General features: G+C 33.7%; 2 protein-coding genes and 1 non-coding gene across 3 annotated transcripts in view; 1 reads left to right on the top strand and 2 right to left on the bottom strand.

Moving 5' to 3' along the window:
- Positions 1-1,876, bottom strand: part of LOC110639573 (LRR receptor-like serine/threonine-protein kinase FLS2) — a 2,092-nt gene extending 216 nt beyond the window's left edge. The window contains exon 1 of the mRNA XM_058153169.1: positions 1-1,876. This exon is cut by the window's left edge and continues 216 nt beyond it. Coding sequence (XP_058009152.1) covers positions 1-1,839 — 1,839 coding nt within the window. The 5' untranslated portion in view covers positions 1,840-1,876.
- Positions 1,877-3,048: 1,172 nt separating this feature from the next.
- On the top strand, positions 3,049-3,121 carry TRNAF-GAA (transfer RNA phenylalanine (anticodon GAA)). Its single transcript has one exon. It is a non-coding gene; the product is annotated as a tRNA-Phe (tRNA).
- Positions 3,122-18,983: 15,862 nt separating this feature from the next.
- LOC110639566 (probable LRR receptor-like serine/threonine-protein kinase At4g36180) lies at positions 18,984-20,670 on the bottom strand. Its single transcript, XM_021790569.2, has one exon. The coding sequence runs from the start codon at positions 20,326-20,328 to the stop codon at positions 19,039-19,041; it is 1,290 nt and encodes a 429-aa protein (XP_021646261.2). The 5' UTR covers positions 20,329-20,670; the 3' UTR covers positions 18,984-19,038.

Raw genomic sequence — 20,670 nt, forward strand, 5'->3', positions numbered from 1 at the left:
GTGTGTAGGGATCCTTCCTCTCAGTCTGTTACTGGAAACATCAAACTCTTTTAGCTCGTTCAGATTTATTACCTTCTCAGGTATAGCACCAATCAATTTGTTCCTTGAAATTAAAATCGTTGACAACTTCTTGGCATCTCCAAGCTCCACAGGTATCTTCCCAGACAGGCCATTGTTTACCAGCTTTAGTACCTGCAATTCGTTCATTTTCCCAATTGAATTTGGTATTGAACCTCCCAACTTGTTGTGAGATAAAATCAGAGCAGTAATCGAAGCCATTGCAGGTCTCTCTCCAATGTTATCTTCAATTGCCCCAGAGAACATATTGTTGGAAAGATCAATGGAGTTAAAATGGCCTAGTGGGTATTGGACTTCTTTAGAGAAAATCACATTCAGACCGCCAGTGAACTTGTTGGAATGAAGGTCAAGATCCATCAGAAGGGAGAGGTTCTTGAATTCAACGGGAATTGATGAACGAAAGCCATTGTTTGATAAGTTGAGAAATGAAAGGCTAGTCATTTTACCAATCCAATGAGGTAATTCCCCTGATAATGAGTTGCTTGACAAGTCAAGAACAGATAAGGATGATGAAGCCAGCCAGTGTGGCAGCTGCCCTTCAATTCCAGTCTTTGCCAAAATAAGGCGGAAAAGCTTTAACTCCTGGAACCAGTTTGGTATTTCAACTAGTCCAAGAGGATTAAATGACAAATCCAAAGTCTGTAGTCTCTGTAATTTAGCCAGCTGAGGTGGAAGTTGACCAGAGAGTTGGTTTCTTGATAAATCCAGTGTTTGAAGATTGAGTAAATTGCCAAAACTTGAAGGGATCTTGCCTGTAAAATGGTTGTTGGAGAAGAATATATCAGTAAGAGTTGTCAGATGACCAATGGTTGCAGGCAGTTTCCCAGTAAGCTTGTTGTTCTCAAGGATTAGTCTTTGGATCCTTGCGAGCTGGCCTATTGATGGTGGCAAAGTACCTGTCAGCTTGTTGTCTGATAAACGGCAGAATTGCATAGATGTGAGTCCAGATATGGAAGAAGGAATTCTTCCTGTTAGATGATTTTCATTGAGATATAGTAGTATTAGTTCAGAAAGTCCACCGATGGATGGTGGAATGCTTCCACCTATTTTGTTTTCAGATAAATCAAGAAATTTCAGATTCTTCAGGTTGCCAATTCCTGCAGGAATTCTACCAGAAAAGTTGTTACCGTGAAGATCAATCTTGGTTATCATGATCCACTTCCCAATTGTAGAGGGAATTGGCCCAGACAGTAAATTCCCTGATAAACCAAGTTCTGATACAGATGTCCAATGCCTGGCAACTGATGCAGGGACACTACCAGATATAAAATTGTCACTGAGATACAGCTTCTTCATCTGAGAAAGGTACCCAAAGGTCATGGGTATTGAACCAGTGAGCTTGTTTGAATCAAGAAAGAGATAAGTAAGCTGTGATAACTTGCCAAATTCTCGTGGTATTGGTCCCTTCAAGTCCTTGAGATTACTCAGGTCTAGAAGTTGAAGACTAGACAAATTTCCCAGATATAGGGATAAAGTTCCACTCATATATGTGTCTTCAATGAAGTCATTGCCTGAAACAAGACCAGGGCGAGAGACATTGACTACTCTCCCTGAAACATCGCAAGCTACACCATCCCAAGAAGTGCAGCAATTAGAAGAAACTGTCCAAGAATTCAATAGTTCTGAAGGGTCAGAGATGATTCTGTGCTTGAAATCAAGTAATGCTTCTTTATCAACTGGGTGGCATGCCTTGGAGACTAATGGTGAGAAGAAGAGAAGGAACACAAATGAGAAGGTTTTGGTATGCATAGGAATCTCCATAAAGGAATTCTGTGACCTTTCTGTAATAATGTGGCAAATAAAATGCTCTACAATTATGGCACATAAATGATCCAGAATTTTGCTAAATGTTGAGCAGCGTATTTTCAAGCTTTTTACATCACTCGCTTCCGTCCAAGTTTTACAAGAATCTGTGGGCCCTTTTAAATTATTTATTAGTTAGAAGAGACCAATTTGTTACTATTTTAATATTATACCTATTCATCTTTCCACTCGTAGAGCTTTTCCAAGATTGGTGAGTTGTCTTGCCATTAGCATTTTTTTTTTTATTGCAATGATATCATAGACAAATTCTTTAGCACTATAGTAATTTCATCTCTTTAATTCTATAAAAACTATCCATAAAAATGCCCTCCTTGTAGTACTTTCATCAATAAGATATGAAGGAGATTCACTTATTAGCGAGAGTTATTCATCATTAGACATAACCCAGTAAAACATTATGCCATTTTTGATCAATTAATTAAGACTAGGCCCAACAACATGATTAGTGATTACCTAATTAATCTTTAACCTTATTTAAATGAGTCTAAACTATTTTGCTTGAATATATCACCCTTGATGAACAAGCAACACTTATGAGATGGAGTTGGTTGCCTGTGTTTGAGATATTAATCCTTTATTTGCAATTAGTGGGAAGTAAGTAGGAGGTGATGAATGAAGTGGGAATTTCATGATGGATGCACATTGGGGTTGGAGTTTGGATAGACATAAGTCCTAAGCCATCTTGTGTAATGAGCATAGGATGGAGTTAGAGGGACCATATTGACAAGTAATTTAGATATGAGTTATTTAATAGTCAATGCCTTTCCTGATACAGCATTAGGAGTTTAGGACCTGGAGTAATGATGATGAATCTCATTGAAGGTCATGGAACATGACATTGATACACTATTAGTAAACTAAAACATATCTTTTTTTTGTTTTTACCAGAAGCAAGAATTCCATTGAGAGGCCTTAAGTGGGAAAAAAAAAGAGAGTAGATTGTTAAACTTTCATCAAATCTTAAATGAGAAATAGAGATTGAATTGTTAGTGTTATAGCATTTATTAATGATTTTTTAACCATTATTAGACATAATTCAATCTCAAACATTCAAAATGATCTAGACCATGTAATACTTTTCAAGGCTTATTGGTATGAATTGATTGCATAGATTTAAATTTATATAATGAACAAAGTGCTCCATGAGCGGGGATAGCTCAGTTGGGAGAGCGTCAGACTGAAGATCTGAAGGTCGCGTGTTCGATCCACGCTCACCGCATTATTCCCTTTTTAACCCAAAAGGGATGTATATGGGCTGATATACTGGACCAACCTCTGCATGATAGAGGCCTTTATGGAAATCAGCCCATAAACATCTGAACTAATATATTCTGAGTTTTTTATAAGTAAAATATTTCTTTTTTTTAATTATTAGCAGAATTCAACAATACTTTATATTTTTCTTAAAATAACAATATTTTATATTTAAATAAGCATATCATATAAAAGTTAACGTGTTAAATTTTATGAAAAATTTAAATAATAAAATATCAATTTTTCTTTGAAAGAAAACAAAATGGATATCATATATACGATCCGTATAAGTGAAGATACAACATCCTATTTTCACGGTTTTAGTTCGGCAGTGATACTAGGACTGTGCACGGTTCTTGAGGAATCGAACTGAACCAAAGAACCGTATCAAACCGATAAGAATCATACCGAATCAAAATTATTTTGATACTTTGATTCGATTCTTATTGTTGTTCCAAAAATAGTCCAAGAGAGGGTGAATTGGACTTTAAACAATTTTTTGGCCTTTGCTTGTAGCCTAATGAAAAATTGTGACTTTGTTCAACTAGGTGCTCCTTTATATATAGTGAAAGTGATGTGTTTCAAGAATATATCCCTAAATTGCAATTCAAGCCTCAATCAATATTTATAGTAATTTTTTATATAACATGCATCACAAAATATTCAACTAATTTCTCGACCTACTTAATATATCTTCAAGTATATCAACTTAATCTATTCAATCAACATTCAATATCATACATAGAAATTAAATTATATAAAAGTAGAGAGATTAAGGTTAGAGAAATCAAACACACTGATTTTTATAGTGGTTCGGTTTAACTAGCCTACATCCACTCTCTCAAAGAACCATCTTTGAGTCTTCTCTCCACTATTTGCTCTTTTAAAGGTAAGAGACTAAAAGCCTTTTACAACTTTTTCAACACCAAGCTTTTACCAAGGTAGGTTGAACTCTTAACAAGTGCTATCTCAAGCACTCACACTCACAAGCTTCAATAGGTGCTTGTACAATCTCCCTTAAATGCAATTTAATGTTTTAACACTCACTCTCACTCAATACAAATCAAACTATAAAGAAGAAATGAGTTGATTTGCCAATAGTAGCTCAAACACTTTAAAACTATTGAATGAAAGCAATAAATGAAAAATCAATATTGGAGTGCAATTGTAAGCTTTCATCAAGTGTAAAATGAAGTAAAGAAAGTGTATTTATAGTCTCAAATCATTTTAGACTATTTGAAACCTTTTTGGAATATTATACACTTTGTTTTAGGCAAAATAGCCGTTATTTTGTCTTTTTGTATGAAGTAGAGTAACTCTGATCATTTAGCAAACTAATGAAATTTTTTGCGACAGTAGTAAACTAGTTAGCAAACTATAATTTTACCAAAAATATTAATAAACTAATATTTTAGCAAACAAGTTAACAAACTAATTTACCAGATGCCTGTTTCAAATTGTAATATTTAAAAATCTAATTTAGACCTTAAGAGAAATATATATTCCAATAGCAATATCCAAGATCATGATAAGAGAAAATTTTATATAATAATTAAAAGAAAAATTAATTTTGAGCTCCAATTGACTAAAACTTTCATCTATTCTTTTTATACAAGTCCTAAGACTCAATCCCTAACTCTATGACTTTCATACCTTTATTTCGAGTCTTAGCTTTCATAATGTTGTTCTTTCTCAACTTGGATTCATCTTGAGATGCCTTTGAGTACCCTTCCTCTTTAGATGCAACCTCAAGGATTCTTCATGAATAAGAGAAAAAATCTACACATCACTTGAAACCAAGTTAGATAGATTCTAGTTGAGTTTTGTTATCATCAAAATCAATGCTCATTTTGAGCTACACGGGGTCAACGATCTCCCCCTTTTTGATGATGACAAAATTCAATTGAATCATCAATCAATAATAAATAAAAGTGTGCGTAAGTTTATGTATAACCAAGCATGTTAGTATGCGAAAATTACTCCCCCTAAATGTATGCACACAAGTTTAAAAGATAAAAGTATTAATAGCTATACAAGACTCCCCTGAATTTATGCTACAAAACATATTCATAAGATATCCACAATTTCAATATGCAAAATGTTAAACTTAATAGTTTGCACACATAAGCCACAATAGTTTGCATACACACTTCTAAAACATAAGCATACATCCATTTTCAAAATATAAGCATACATCCATTCTCCCAAAACAAAAGCACACATCCATTAACAGGAGATATTAATCCAAAAATAACCAAGTAAGCACAAACTGAAAAACAGTAAGGTAAACAGTAGCAAACTGAAAAGCCATTCAACAACAGTAGTAAACATATTAGTAAACTAAAAAAGCATATCATTTTCTAAACATTAAGTCTTTTGCTCCTTCGAACAGCTTTAAAAGGCAATATCTTCTTCTTGGAAGGTTTGGCAACAGGTGGCTGAAAGACTTGGACACCTAAAGTATCATGAGAATCATGCTCCTATGATTCATCCTCATCATATGGGCTTTGAAGAGCAGCAGCCAGACACTGATATGGATTGGACACTATAGACTTAACTCTTTTCTTACTCTTCTTAGCGTAAGAAGCTTCAGCTGTAGAAAGTTTAGGTGGAGCACTCTCCTGCTGATCCTTTAGAGAATCTTCCTTCTTCTGTGTAAACTCAACTACAGGTTCTATAATTTGTTCACTTTCAAGTTCAACAGTAGGTTCAACTACAGGTTCTACAATTTGTTCACTATCATGCTCAACAGTAGGTTCAACTGCAGGTTCTACAACCTGTTCACTGTCATGCTCTACAGCAGAAGTAGACTCACCAAGCCCAGTGCCTCCACACTCAACATTACCATGATCAAATGCACTACCATAATGAGTAGAAGGATCACCTGCATGTGCATCAGTCTCAACTCTAGTTGCAAAATCAGTTCCCTGTGCCTGCTTAAGATATGCAATCTGTTTCTTTAACTCCTTATTTTGAGTAAGTAAATGACTTACTTTGTAATAAAAAATATCCATAAATTTCCTCAGAAGTTCAATAGACTGATTTGATGTACTAAATTTCTCATTAATAAATGTTCTTAGTCCTTGAAGCTCATTCATAATCTCACTTTTGAAATCTGAATCAACTTTGGCTTTAGAAGATCCACCTTTTTCAAAACGTTTCTTTCTACCATCATTATCAGAATGAATTTCTCTAAGCACAATTAAATCTGCCCTAGAACTCTCCTTAGAGACATTTATATCCAATTCTCTAAACAAGATAGTTAAGAGGTGTGCATAGGGTAATTTACCAATTCCATAAGCTTTACACATATTTTTGAAAATCAAATAGGCCAAATTCATTCTCACTTTGTTAACAATATGCCACATGATGCACATATCCAAATAACTCAAATATCCATAGCTGCCAGATTTAGGACAAAATATATAATTCACCATACTGTGAATAATCTTAATGTGCTGAAGGGCTTTAGTGCTAGTGGATTTTTCACTAGTGACAGTGTTGGCAGGAAAAACTTCACTTTCAAATTTGGTAAAATTAAAACTTGGAACTCTAGCAACATCTCTATGAGCAGAGATTCTATTTCCATCATTTGGTAATTTTATGGCATGGGCAATCAACTCAACAGAAACCACATACACTTTGTCATTCAAAGAAACCTTAAATCTGTCTTCTTCATTGACAATTTTTAAAGTTCTATAAAATTCTTGGACTAGTCTAGGATAATAAACATTAGCGCATCCACACACAGTCGGTCATTCTTGAAATTCAAAGAGTTCCTTAAATTGAAAATCAACCTGATCAAATTTGTCCCATGTTATGAACTTACAGTCTAGAAGCGCTTTGTCAACAAGAGAGCCCGATGATTTTGAAGCACCCTTTTCGCACTAAATGTCAATCCCACGCACTTTCTGTAACACCCCTATTGCATAGCCTGGTAGATTTCACTGTTCCCGTGACCGATATCGGTCCGGACAATTATTGGGATTATGGCCACACCTAAGACAACTTGAGAAGCCATAAACATAAATAATTAGTAATGTTTAATTAGTTAACTATAAATAAGAAAAACAGAACATAAGAGGTTAAACGAGCCAAGAGTCACAGCGATGAGTGACCTCCTCGGGAACGACTGCGAAGTCGTTTTAGACTCAAATTTCGAACCGTAAAAAGTGACGCTGCGGTCCTTAGGACCCTTATGAACACAGTGGAAAAGAGAAAATCATGAAAAAGAACTGTTAAGCCAGTTAAATAATTAAGTCAGGGAGCCGGAAGAAATATTGGATTATTTGCAAACCGGGATGAACCGGCGATGGGCAATTTGGTCAATTGACCCCGAGAGCTGACTCCTGACCTAACTGTCAAATAAAATCGGAGAAAAGAAAATTTCAGAATCAAGAATTAAATTAAAGAACTAATAGAAAAAAAAAAAAAGAAAGAAGTTAGAAAAGTCAAAGGTGAGGTTATAAAAGAATTAATTAAGTGAATTATTTAATTGGACTTTTTGTGGTCTTCCATACACTAAAATAAATAAAGAAAAGAAATGAAAAAAAATCAATTTTGGTCTTCTTTCTTCCCTTTTGCCGTCCCATTCCTCTCTTCCCACTCCTTCACCATATTTCACCATTGTTAAGGGAATAAAAGCTTGAATTTCCCTACCTTAACCTATAAATTCACAAAGTCTCCACACAAAAATTTCTCCTTACATGTTGAGAGAGCATTAGAGAGTAAAAAAAAAAAAAAAGAAGAAAGACTTGAAGAAAGGGGAGCCTAAAAATCCTCCAAGCAAGGTTAGTATGTTAAACTCCTTATTCTTCCATTTAAATGCATGTGTGATAATTGACATGAGCTTAGAAGTTATGAAATGAAATAAAAACATGGGAGAAGGATCAAACTGAAATTCTGGCAGCTTGAGAGGAGTATGATTTACATGAATTTGATGCATTAGAATGAGTTTAAAAGCTTTGATTAGTTGAATGGTTAAGGTTAAGGGCACTAGTTGTGATTAAATGCATGAGATGGAAGAGCTAGGGTTTGAATGTTAGGGTTTTGAGGCAAAATTTTGGAGAAATGCATAAATGACATGTTGGACCTATTGTGAAGTGAAATAATGGTCAATTATGACCAAATAACTTGTGTGGTAATGGTAGGAAATTAAACCAAATTCGTAGGTCAATGGTCATGCTGCTGGTAGCATGACCAAACCCACTTTGAAGGACCAAAACTCAAATTTTACAAGTCCAATTGATATGCCACCAATTGGAGATGAAAATAGACATAAAAGAGCACAATTTTCATTAAGGAACCATGGCCAAAAACTGACCAAAACTTGGTGAAACAATTGACCAAAGTGAATTGATAGCAGGCTGCCACTGCACTAAACTGACCAAATGAACAGTAACTGTTCATTTGGTCATAACTCGAGCTAGGTAGGTCAAATTGACCTGAAATTTTACCAGCAATTAGATATGATATAGACCTAAAACTTTCATGAAGAACACCAACCCAAATTAGGCCATTAACTCATTTAAATCATTGAGCAAAGTTAAATTTACTGTACTGAGATTCTGCAGAATTTTCATTGAGCAGCAATGTTTAGATGGCTATAACTCTCTCTAGAAAACTCGGATTTAGGCGATTCTTGAACCGATGGAAACCTAAGACATAGTACAACATTTCATATGAAGAAAGTGAGACCAAATTATGAACTTAACTTGGTCAAATTATTAACCAAAGTTGGACCAAAAATCTTCCAGCACCAAAATCTCAGTATGAACAGTACACGTGAACAGTAAACTTATTTTGGCCATAACTTGAGCTACAAAACTCCGATTGGGGTGATCCAAAAATGAGAATACACTTAAGACAATAAGGAACATTTTCTATGAAGGAAGTTTTGTCAAATTCCAACAGTAGATCGACCAATGGAACAGTACAACTTCGGAGAACCAAAACCGAAAATTGGCAATTTTGCCAAAATGACCTAAGCTTTAAACAAATGACCAAAACCAACAAGTTTGGTGACCAAAATGTGGTATGTGGGTGAAGTTGGAGTTCCCATACCTATTAAGCCTTAGAAAGTCAATAATTTGACTTGAATAGTGCAGTGAATAGTAACCCGAAACACAAAATTTCGAGAACGTCGAATTTAACACGTTAGAGCTAGGTAAATGTGAAGTTAAGTTTATTTTGGATTTATTTTAAGTTTTAGTACTGAAACATTGGAAAATTTCGTGTTTCAGTGGAAAAGAATACCGGGACAGAACCCGAGGAGTCGAGTCAAGGCCAACAGGCGACTCGTTTGAGGTTTGTGCACAACATATACTTTTATAATCATCTTTTGCATATCGTTTTGAATAATATGAAATATTGGATTATGGCATTCTTATGATGTTTGATCTAAACTGTTGAAAGTTATTATGTATATTTGAAAAGACAATGTTTAGCAAATTGTTAAGATAAGTTTTGAAACCACAGTGTCATGACCACATATTTGAACACCTCACTAGCACGACTAGTGGGGGTAATTAGTTTCGAATTTTGATTCCTTCTCTGGAGAAGTGTTGAGGTGTGCCAGTAGAAGAGGATGTGAATGGATATCCATATATTTGAGCTAGCTAGCCTTGTGATATGATTTCTCTTTAGCCTCTGGCTATTGAGATTCATGTGATTTCTCTTTAGCCTCTGGCTATTGAGATTCTATTTGTTTCGAATGGCGTGATCTAACTGTGGGTTTTATGAAATGTGTTTTGATACTTTGAAATGAACTTGGTTTACATGTAAAATCTCACAATGCATGATTGTATTTAATTTTCATGTTTAGCCAAATTTTTGAATGAATGTGCTTTAAGTTTTGCATAAAGATTATTTTAGTATATTGTGCACCACTGAATCCTAGTACTCGTGATAGCTTTTATTCTTTGCCGCAGATCTGAGAGACTAGAGGAGCAGCAGATTGAGCTGCTGAGGTGTGAGAAGCTACCAGCCTAAAGTTTTCGGGTATAATTTATACCCTAACTGTAAATATTTCTTTTAATGTATATATTGCACATAAATGTATGGACATGTACATGGGTCTTGAGCAGCTTGTACAAAGTTTGTATAAAAGTTGTAATAAATTTTAGTTTGGACTTTCTGAATGTAAATTTTAGTATGATGAATATATAAATTGTTTATCTTGAATGGAATATGAATAAATGATATTGAGGGACAGTATTTTGAAGGAATTATTGAACTTGTGAATTTGAGAAATTGATTGAGATTGAGTATTAAATTGAAGCAGCTGTTGAGAAAAAAATTTTTTAGAAGTGCTTTTTACAGGTATTCGAAGAACGGTTTTCTCAAAATACAGAGGAAACTCTGTCAAAATTTTTATAAGATTTAGGGAAAACTAAAATGGCAAAAAATATTAATTAGTTTTAATTTCAACTAAATGTTCTAAATACTTGTTAGAAATGCTCACCACTAGTCAAAGATAAGAAAATTGTTTTAAAATCCCTTGTAGGGTACTTAATGAGTTATCGGTAGGTGAAGTTCGGTAGTTCATTAGGTATTAAGTTCGGTAGTTCATTAGGTATTCTACGGGATCATGTTATGCCTTACAGAGGGGTAAGGTGTGACACTTTCCTTCCCCTTTTCCTTTTTGGTGCCGTCATCGCAAGTTCAACTTCCTCAGATGGGTCAGAAGATACGCTGTTGGAATCAGTTACTGGTGTTTTCCTCTTTTCTTTCAATTTCTTCTTTAAGGCAGCAACAGGGAGTTCTTCAGATGAAGAGGAGGATGATGAGGCTGTAGCTAGTTTCTTTTGGTGCGAGCCATGAATGGCCAATCAGAAATAGTGAGGAATCGGGAAAAATGGGTTTCGACACAATGAGGAATGAATGAGGAATTAGAGAGTGAGAGAGGCGCTCGAAAAAGATGGGTCGGTATAATGAAGAAAAATTTGATAATAAAATGGGTAAGATTAGTACCGAGAACCGATAAGAAGGTGAGAAAGGAGTCGGGTATGACGAGAAAAAAGAGACTGAAGGGCTGAGGTTTCGTGTAGCAATGGATGTAAAATTGATTTTTCTTGAGTCCCGCGCTTTCCCTCTTCTAGTTTACTTTATTTGAATTTTATTTTTATTTTAATGTATATATATGTATATATATATATGATATAGAAAAAAAAAATGTAAATGAGTAAGTAAATTGATTGGCGCGTAGAGAGTTCTAAGCATATACACTTTTTGGCTTAAATTTTGAACAACACACGATACAACAAACTAATTTTAGGCACGCAACAGTAGCATACAACTTAGTAAACTAATTTTTACGAGTACAAAAATAAGTTAGCTACTATTATATAGAGTTTTCTTAGCAAATTAATATCATAACAAATTACTCACAAATTAGACAATATCCAAATATATTAAATCTATACTAATTAATTTTAAGCAAGTGGTTCACTCATGCCAATTTCCCTTCTAATTTTGCAAAAGGTTTCCTCATTGAGTGGTTTTGTAAAAATATCTGCAAGTTGATTTTTAGAAGCAACAAATTCAATTTTGATATCTCCATTTTGAAATGATCTCTAATAAAATGATGTCTAATCTCAATATGTTTTATTCTTGAATGTTGGACTGGATTTTTGATCAAGTTTATGGCACTTGTGTTGTCACACCTAATTGGAAAAATATTATAATTTAAACCAAAATCTTCCAATTGTTGTTTCATCCATAAAATTTGAGCAACACAACTACGAGCAGCTATATATTCAGCCTCAGCTGTAGACAGAGCCACTGAAATTTATTTCTTACTGTGCCAAGAAACTAGTGCAAAACCAAGAAATTGACAAATACCAAAAGTACTTTTTCTATCCAATCTACTTCCAGCAAAATCTGAATCACTATAACCAACAAGATCGAATGATTCACATTTTGAATACCATAAACCAATTGAGTGTGTACCAATGAGGTATTTGAAAATTCTTTTAACTGCACTTAGATGGGATTCTTTTGGACATGATTGAAATCTTGCACACAAGCAAACACTAAAATGTATGTCTAGTCCAGATGCAGTAAGATACAAGAAAGAGCCAATCATACCTCTATAAAGCTTTGTATTTACTTCTTTACCTTTTTAATCATTGTCCATTTTAATTGTTGAACTCATAGGAGTGCCAATGCTCTTTAAATCTTCCATTTTAAATTTCTTCAACATATCATTGATGTACTTTGATTGATTTATGGAGATGCCATCTTTCATTTGCTTAATTTGAAGTCCAAGGAAGAATGTGAGCTCTCCCATCATGCTCATTTCAAATTCATTCTGCATAATCTTAGAAAATTTCTTGCAAAGAGATTCTTCATCGACATATATTTGCACAATGAACATATCATTAGGATGCTTTTTAACAAAAAGTGTTGTGTCCACTTTGCCTCTTTGGAAATCATTTTGTAAAAGGAACTTACTAAGCCTTTTATACCATGCTCTGGGAGCTTGTTTTAAATCATATAAGGCTTTAGTAAGTTTATAAACATAATTTGGATGCTCATGATTTTCAAAGCCCGGAGGTTGTGCAGCATACACTTCCTCATCAATATAACCATTTAAAAACGCACTCTTAATATCCATTTGATAAAGCATAAAATCCTTGTAACATGCAGAGACACACAACATTCTAATAGCTTCAATTTTAGCAAATGGAGCAAAGGTTTCATCAAAATCAATACCTTCCTCTTGGTTATAGCCTTGAGCTACTAGTCTAGTTTTGTTTCTAACAACATTGCCTTTTTCATCCATTTTGTTTCTAAAAACCCATTTAGTACTAATAATTGAATGATTTTTAGGTTTAGGAACCAAATTCCGAACCTTGTTTCTCTCAAATTGATTAAGTTCTTCTTGCATGGCAAGAATCCAACTTTCGTCATTTTGAGCTTCTTCAAAACATTTAGGTTCAATTTATGAAACAAAGGTAACATTACTAAAATATTTTTTCAATTGTGCTCTAGTCATGATCCTTTGAGATGGATCATCAATGATGTCTTCTTTGGGATGGTTTCTATGGAATCCCCATTCAGGTAAATCTTCATGTTGGGGCTCATACACTTGTAATTCTTCCAAATTTGGCATTTCTTCATTGATTTGATCATTGTTGGCATTATGGACATCTATTGTGGTATCTCCTTGAGTTTCTTCAACTTTGTCATTATTTTGTTCAATTTCTTGACTTGATTTTACATTTTCTTTTCTAAACACCTGCTCATTATTATCATCAACAACATATTTCCTTCTAATATAAGGGTTAGCCTCATCAAACAAAACATGAATAGTTTCCTCAATAACTAATGTTATTCTATTAAACACCCTATATGCTTTACTCTTTGTTGAGTACCCAAGAAATATTCCTTCATCGGATTTAGCATCAAATTTCTTCAAGTTATCCTTCTTGTTATTTAAGATATAGCACTTACATCCAAATGCTCTGAAATATGAAATATTTGATTTTTTTCCTTTCCAAAGCTCATAAGGGGTCTTTTTTAATATTGGTCTAATCAAAATTCTATTCAACACATAGCAAGAAGTATTAATAGCTTCAGCCCAAAAATATTTTGGCAAATTATTTTCATTCAACATGGTTCTAGTCATCTCTTGCAAAGTCCTATTTTTCCTTTCTACAACCCCATTTTGTTGTGGAGTTCTAGGAGCTGAAAAGTTATGGTTGATTCCATGTTTATCACTATATTTCTCAAATAAATGATTTTCAAATTCAGTTCCATGATCACTCCTTATAGATGTGATGCAAAAACCTTTTTCATTTTGAACTATTTTACTAAAAGAGGTGAATTTCTCAAAAGTTTCATCTTTGTGAGCAAGGAAGAATGTCCATGTAATCTTGAATAGTCATCAACAATAACTAAAGCATATGTCTTCTCACCAAGACTAGCAGGAGACAGGGGTCCAAACAAATCAAGATGAAGCAATTCTAATGGCCTAGTAGTAGAAACAATATTTTTAGATTTAAAAGATGCTCTAGTATGCTTTCCTAGTGCACATGCCCTACATTGAAATTCACTTTCATAGTTAATCTTAGGAAGAACTTTAACAAGTTCTTTCTTAGACGATTTTGAGAGTGTATGCATGCTTGCATATCCTAATCTTTTATGCCATAAATAATTAAAATTATCAAAAGATACTAAACATGTACCATGATTAGTTTCAAAGTTATTCATGTCACGCAAGTAAACATTATTAGATCTATTGGCAATGAACAATGTGTCATTATCTAAGTTATTGATTGTACAATGAGAAGAAGTGAACTTTACCTCAAAACCTTTATCACAAAGTTGGCTTACACTTAGCAAGTTGTATTTCAAACCTTCAATAAGTGACACATCTTCAATGCAAGGTTTGGTTCCAATTGTGCCATTTCCAATTGTTTTTCCTTTTCCTTTATCTCCAAATTTCATATGTCCTCCATCTACCATTGTGATTTTTGAAAACATGTCCTTTTCACTGGTCATGTGTTTTGAACAACCACTATCTATATACCATTTTTCACTTTCTTTCATCCCTTTGAAACAAACCTAAAATTTAATCATTTAGCTTTAGGTACCCAAGCAACTTTGTGTCCTTGGGGGTTAGTGACTTTAGGTAAGGTTCCCTTTGGCACCCATACCTTATTAACCTTAAGAAAACCCTTCCTAAGTGCATAAGAACTAATTATATGACCTCTTTTATTGCAATAATAACATGTGACATTAGGCAAGGAGGATGTAGATGCTTTAATGAAATGATTCTTGTATTTACCATAGTTCATGAAACAGTCAAAACCAATTTTATATTTTTCATTTGAAATTCTTTAGTTTCCAAGAAGTACATTTAGAGTTTCTTTTCCTTTTGTAAATTTTGCCAAATCATTTGTCAAAGATTCTATTTTAGCTTCAAGAACCTTATTTTTCTCAATGAGCTTTTCACAGGTTTCTTTTGAGTTTTTCAACTCCAAATCTAGCTCTTTAAACAAAGTAATTTGTCCTTTGTAAAATTAATTTTCTTTATACACATTGGACATGGTAATATTTTGTGATCTTAATGATTTAATTTCTAAGTTCATTTTAGTGCATTTTCTCTTATAGTTTCTATACTCATCGTATACTTTAGCAAATGCAAGTTCAAGTTCCTCTACATTAGGAGGTTCAAGAGAATTTACCTCATTATCACTTTCTTCTTCCTTTTGTGAACTTTTGACTCTCTCTTCAAATGCCATCATACAAAGATGAGCAGTCTCTTTGTCACTTGATTCATCATTTGAAAATTCTTCACTGTTGCTCCATACAATTTTCATAGTTTTCTTGCTTTTGTCTTCTTTTCCTTTTTTCTTTTTGAGCAATAGACATTTGGGCTTGATATGTCCCGATTTGTGACATTCATAACATACAATTTCTTCTTTTGATTCCTTGAAATGTTTATCCTTGGGAGTATACTTTTTCAAGAATTTCTTGTATTTACCTCCTCCCTTCTTGAAAGCTCTTTTGAATTTTCTTGCAAGCATAGCCATTTCATCATCATCATCACTTGAAGCACTTGAGTCGTCACTTGAGTCAACTTTAAGTACAACCCCTTTCTTCTTCTCTTCATCCTTATTAGATTTGAGAGCAACACTTTTCTTCTTCTTTTGCTCATTTTCAACTTAATCTTTCTTATATACCATCTCATGTGCAATGAGAATCCAATGAGTTCATTATAGGTGAATGTTTTAAATCCTTGGTATCTTGGATAACCGTAGTCTTTGCTTCCCAAGATTTTGGAAGTGATCTAAGAATTTTCTTCACAAGTTCGGCTTCCTCAAATCTTTTAACAATTGCTTTGAGGAGATTGACAAGATCCGTAAACCTTGTACTCATATCCGCAATTGATTCTCCTGGCTTCATTTCAAATTGCTCATAATCTCGGATAAGGAGGTTTGCTTTGGATTCCTTGACGACATCCGTTCCTTCATAAGTGACCTCAAGCTTATCCCAAATTTTCTCAGCAGTTTGACATCCTGAAAACACGATTGTATTCATTAAGGTCAAGTGAGAATTGCAAAATATTAATAGCTTTAGCATTTACAAAAATTTTCTTCCAATCATTGTCATCATATTCATCTTCATTTTTAGGAACTTTAGTATTTTCTTGACCATTTTTTTGAGGAACATATGGACCATTTTTAATAATTCTCCATGCATCAATATCTACAGATTGTATGAAATTTCTCATTCTGACTTTCCAAAATGAGTAATTAGTGCCATTGAAGAGTGGTGGTCTAGTAATTGAGTAGCTTTCAGCTAAAGGTGCGGGTATACCGACAGTGTTGCTAGATGAACGAGCCATTGGGGATCACTCCAAGGTTGTGACACCTTAAGCAAGAGAGACAAGCTCTGATACCAATTCGTTGTCCCAAAAATAGTCCAAGAGGGGGGTGAATTGAACTTTAAATAATTTTTCGGCCCTTACTTGTAGCCTAATGAAAAATTATGGCTTTGTTCAACTAGGTTCTCCTTTATATATAGTGAAAGTGATATGTGTTTCAAGAATATGTCCATAAATTGCAATTCAAGCCTCAATCAATATTTATAGCAATTTTTTACATAATATGCATGACAAAATATTCAACTAATTTCTCAACCTACTCAATATATCTTCAAGTATATCAACTCAATCTACTTAATCAACATTCAATATCATGCATAGAAATTAAATTACATAAAAGTAAAGAGATTAAGGTTAGAGAAATCAAACACAATGATTTTTATAGTGGTTCGGCTTAATTAGCTTACATCCACTCTCTCAAAGAACCCTCTTTGAGTCTTCTCTCCACTATTTGCTCTTCTAAAGGCAAAAGACCAAAAGCCCTTTACAACTTTTGAAACACCAAGCTTTTACCAAGGTAGCTTGAACCATTAACAAGTGCTATCTAAAGCACTCACACTCACAAGCTTCAATAGGTGCTTGTACAACTTCTCTTAAATACAATTTAATATTTTAACACTCACTCTCACTCAATACAAATCAAATTATAAAGAAGAGATGAGTTGATTTACCAATGATAGCTCAAACACTTTAAAGCTCTTGAATGAAAGCAATAAATGAAAAATCAAGATTGGAGTGCAATTGTAAGCTTTCATCAAGTGTAAAATAAAGTAAAAAAAGTGTATTTATAGTCTCAAATCATTTTAGACTGTTTGAAACCTTTTTGAAATGTTATACACTATGTTCTAGGCAAAATAGTCGTTATTTTGTATTTTTGTACGAAGTAGAGTAACTCTGATCATTTAGCAAACTAATGAAATTTTTTGCAATAGTAGTAAACTAGTTAGCAAACAAGTTAGCAAACTAATTTACCAGATACATGTTTCAAATTATAATCTTTAAAATCTAATTTAGACCTTAAGAGAAATATATATTCTAATAGTAATATCCAAGATCATGATGAGAGAAAATTTTATAAAATAATTGAAAGAAAAATTAATTTTGAGCTTCAATTGACTAAAACGTTCATCTCTTCTTTTTACACAAGTCTTAAGACTCAATTCATAACTCTATGACTTTCATACCTTTACTTCGAGTCTTAGCTTTCATAATCTTGTTCTTTCTCAACTTAGATTCATCTTGAGATGCCTTTGAGTGCCCTTCCTCCTTAGATGCAACCTCAAGGATTCTTTATAAATAAGAGAAAGAATATACACATTACTTGAAATTAAGTTAGATAGATTCTAGTTGAGTTTTGTTATCATCAAAATCAATACTCATTTGAGCTACACGGGGTCAACACTTATTTTTCACTAAGAACCGAACCAGAATCGTATTAAAACTGAACTAAAACCATATCGAAATTTCAATTCTATTCGATTCTGATTCCTAACCAAACCTTGAGCCGAATCGGAACCGAACATCCTAGACTACACTATCCTCCAACTTATATATGATGGAGAAGAGAACAATGATCATACACCAGGTAATTATTGAGTGTTTTGCCAAGCGTTAAAATAATTTTTTTTTATATTTAATTATATAAATATTTAATTTTAACTCCCTTTATTTATAATTTATATCATTAGATTGGATTTTAATAGTTTATTTAATGATATTTATTGATAAAATAAAATTTGCTTTGTAAAAATAAAATTATCATTAAACTCTCATTTAAAATTATAGAATAATATGATATTTAAGTGATTAAAAATTTATTTATTTTCATAATTCTTCCAATAAATAAGACCAAACACAAATAATTTTTTACTCAAAATCTTATAAGAGTTTCCTTATATTCACCGTATATATAAGAGTAAAACACGTTGTTATTATTATTATTATTATTATTATTATTATTAATTTTTTTTTCTAAAGTAATTATTTAACTAATAAATATTATTATATTATTTAATTTTACTTTATTAAGTGACTACAAACATCTCTTCATTCTCTCAATCTCTATATAAAAAATAAGTATCGTTATATTAGCTTATGCAAATCTTTCATTTTTTTTATTCTCATTAAATATATGCTTTTGACTTTAATTTGTATTGTTATATAAAATTTTTGAGGGGAATTATAAATTTTTTACTACAAAAAATCATATATAATAATTATAATTGAAATTGATAAAAATGAAAATACAAGCAGATAAAAAATTAAATCATATGAAACAATAAAAATCATATGAAACATAAATATATAAATAAATAATGATGAATTTCAATTTCATAATTTTTATTTAAGTACTTTAATTTTATTATCAAAATAAAATTTATTTAGCAATAAAGCTAGGATAAAATAAAAATACATAAATAAAAAAAAGAAAATCTCACGTGGAGCAATAGATCATATTAATAGCGAGAAGAACAAGAGATAGGATTTGTTTAGGGAATAAAGGGGCTAGAGCTTTTACACTCCGTTAACGATTTCTGCTTACCGCCCTGACAGAAAAACAAGGTAACTGGACACCGGTACAAGCAGTTATCGTTCAGTCTCACATCCACACTTCCTGCTTTCAGCTTCATTAACGGCACCGGTATCGGTCCAAACAAGTAGTTCCCTCCCAGCAGCAGCCTCTCAAACGCCGAGATTCCGGATCCGGGGACTGCTGTTTTAATGGCGAATTGGGTTGGTATCATCCCTGTAAATTTGTTGTTCTCCAGTGATAATGCAGAGAGCTTTGGCATTAAGGCCAGAAACGAGGGTAAAAACCCTTGAAGCTGGTTGTTGTTTAAATCAATGGCTATCAGCTCACTCTGGATGGTGGTTGAAGGAGTAATCGGTGCTGGTGACTGTACGGTGGTGAAGTAATTGAAGGAGAGAGTGAGCTGTTGAAGAGATGGGTGGTTGAAGAGAAGTGAAGGGGCTGAACCGCTCAGTTTATTGTGACTTAGATCCAGTACTTGTAAATAACCCAGGTTTTTGAAACTTTCTGGGATAGCACCTTCTAAACTGTTGTTTCTCATGGAGATTTGAACCAGAGATGATGGGAGCGTAGCCGGGACTTCACCAGATATAGCGTTGTCACTAGCGTCTAAAAAATAGAGGTTTTTCAGAGAAACCAACTCGGGAAACTCACCGTATAGCTTGTTCGACTGAATTTCGAGCCTTTTCAAGCTCATTAGACCATTGAAACTTGCAGGAATTGTGCCTTGAAGGATGTTGTTATCGAGGTATAGCTCCTCGAGGTTAGCGAGTGAGCCTAGGGACATGGGTATCTGGCCAGAAAACCAGTTTCTTGAAAGGCTAAGTCGGCTCAGCCGAGTGAGGTTGGAGAGGGACTCAGGAATTTGGCCATAGAAATTATTGCTTGACAGGTCTAGAGTCTGCAAATAAGGCAGATTCCAAGAAATGGTAGCAAGCAAAGCAGAGTAACCAGCCTGATCAAGACTGAGTTCGGTGACTCGACTCATGCTGGAGACAAGAAGATCGCACCTAAACCCACAAGTGAATCGGTCACTGAATAAATTATCGCAAGGGTCAACAGAGAAGTCCCAAGAGCTCAAGCAGGAGCCAGGAGTAACAGAGGTTGGGTCAAGCCCATTTTTAAGCTCTTTCAAAACCTCAACGTCTTGCCAATAGGTCTTCGATTCTACTCTTATCAGAAACAAGCCCGCCAACGTAAGCAGCAGCAGAAGCAGAGAAGACATCGAAAAATCGATGAGATCACCCATTAGGTGGATTTTCAGCAAGTTATTGAATGTGGGTGAAGTTAAGATGTATGAAAAAAGATAAGATAGAAGATGGGTGAAGTGAAGAGTAAAGACAGAAGAGAAAGAAAAGATCAAGAGCGTTGAGTAAGAGAATTAGAAGTACCAAGTGGGAGTAATGGGTTTTGTTTTTGACTAGAAATTTGCTCTCTTTATTTCTTGGGTGGTTTTCACAAGCTACCAGTGAGAGACTGAGGGTTTTCTACAAATGCTCTGAATTTAAAGATTTGATTTTGTATGCATGTTTTGGTGATTCTCCTTTGGTATAATGAGGTGCGTTTAGCTAAATTTACTTCCTTCTGTTGA

This window comes from Hevea brasiliensis, chromosome 9, assembly GCF_030052815.1.
Source record: "Hevea brasiliensis isolate MT/VB/25A 57/8 chromosome 9, ASM3005281v1, whole genome shotgun sequence".
Lineage (NCBI taxonomy): Eukaryota > Viridiplantae > Streptophyta > Magnoliopsida > Malpighiales > Euphorbiaceae > Hevea > Hevea brasiliensis.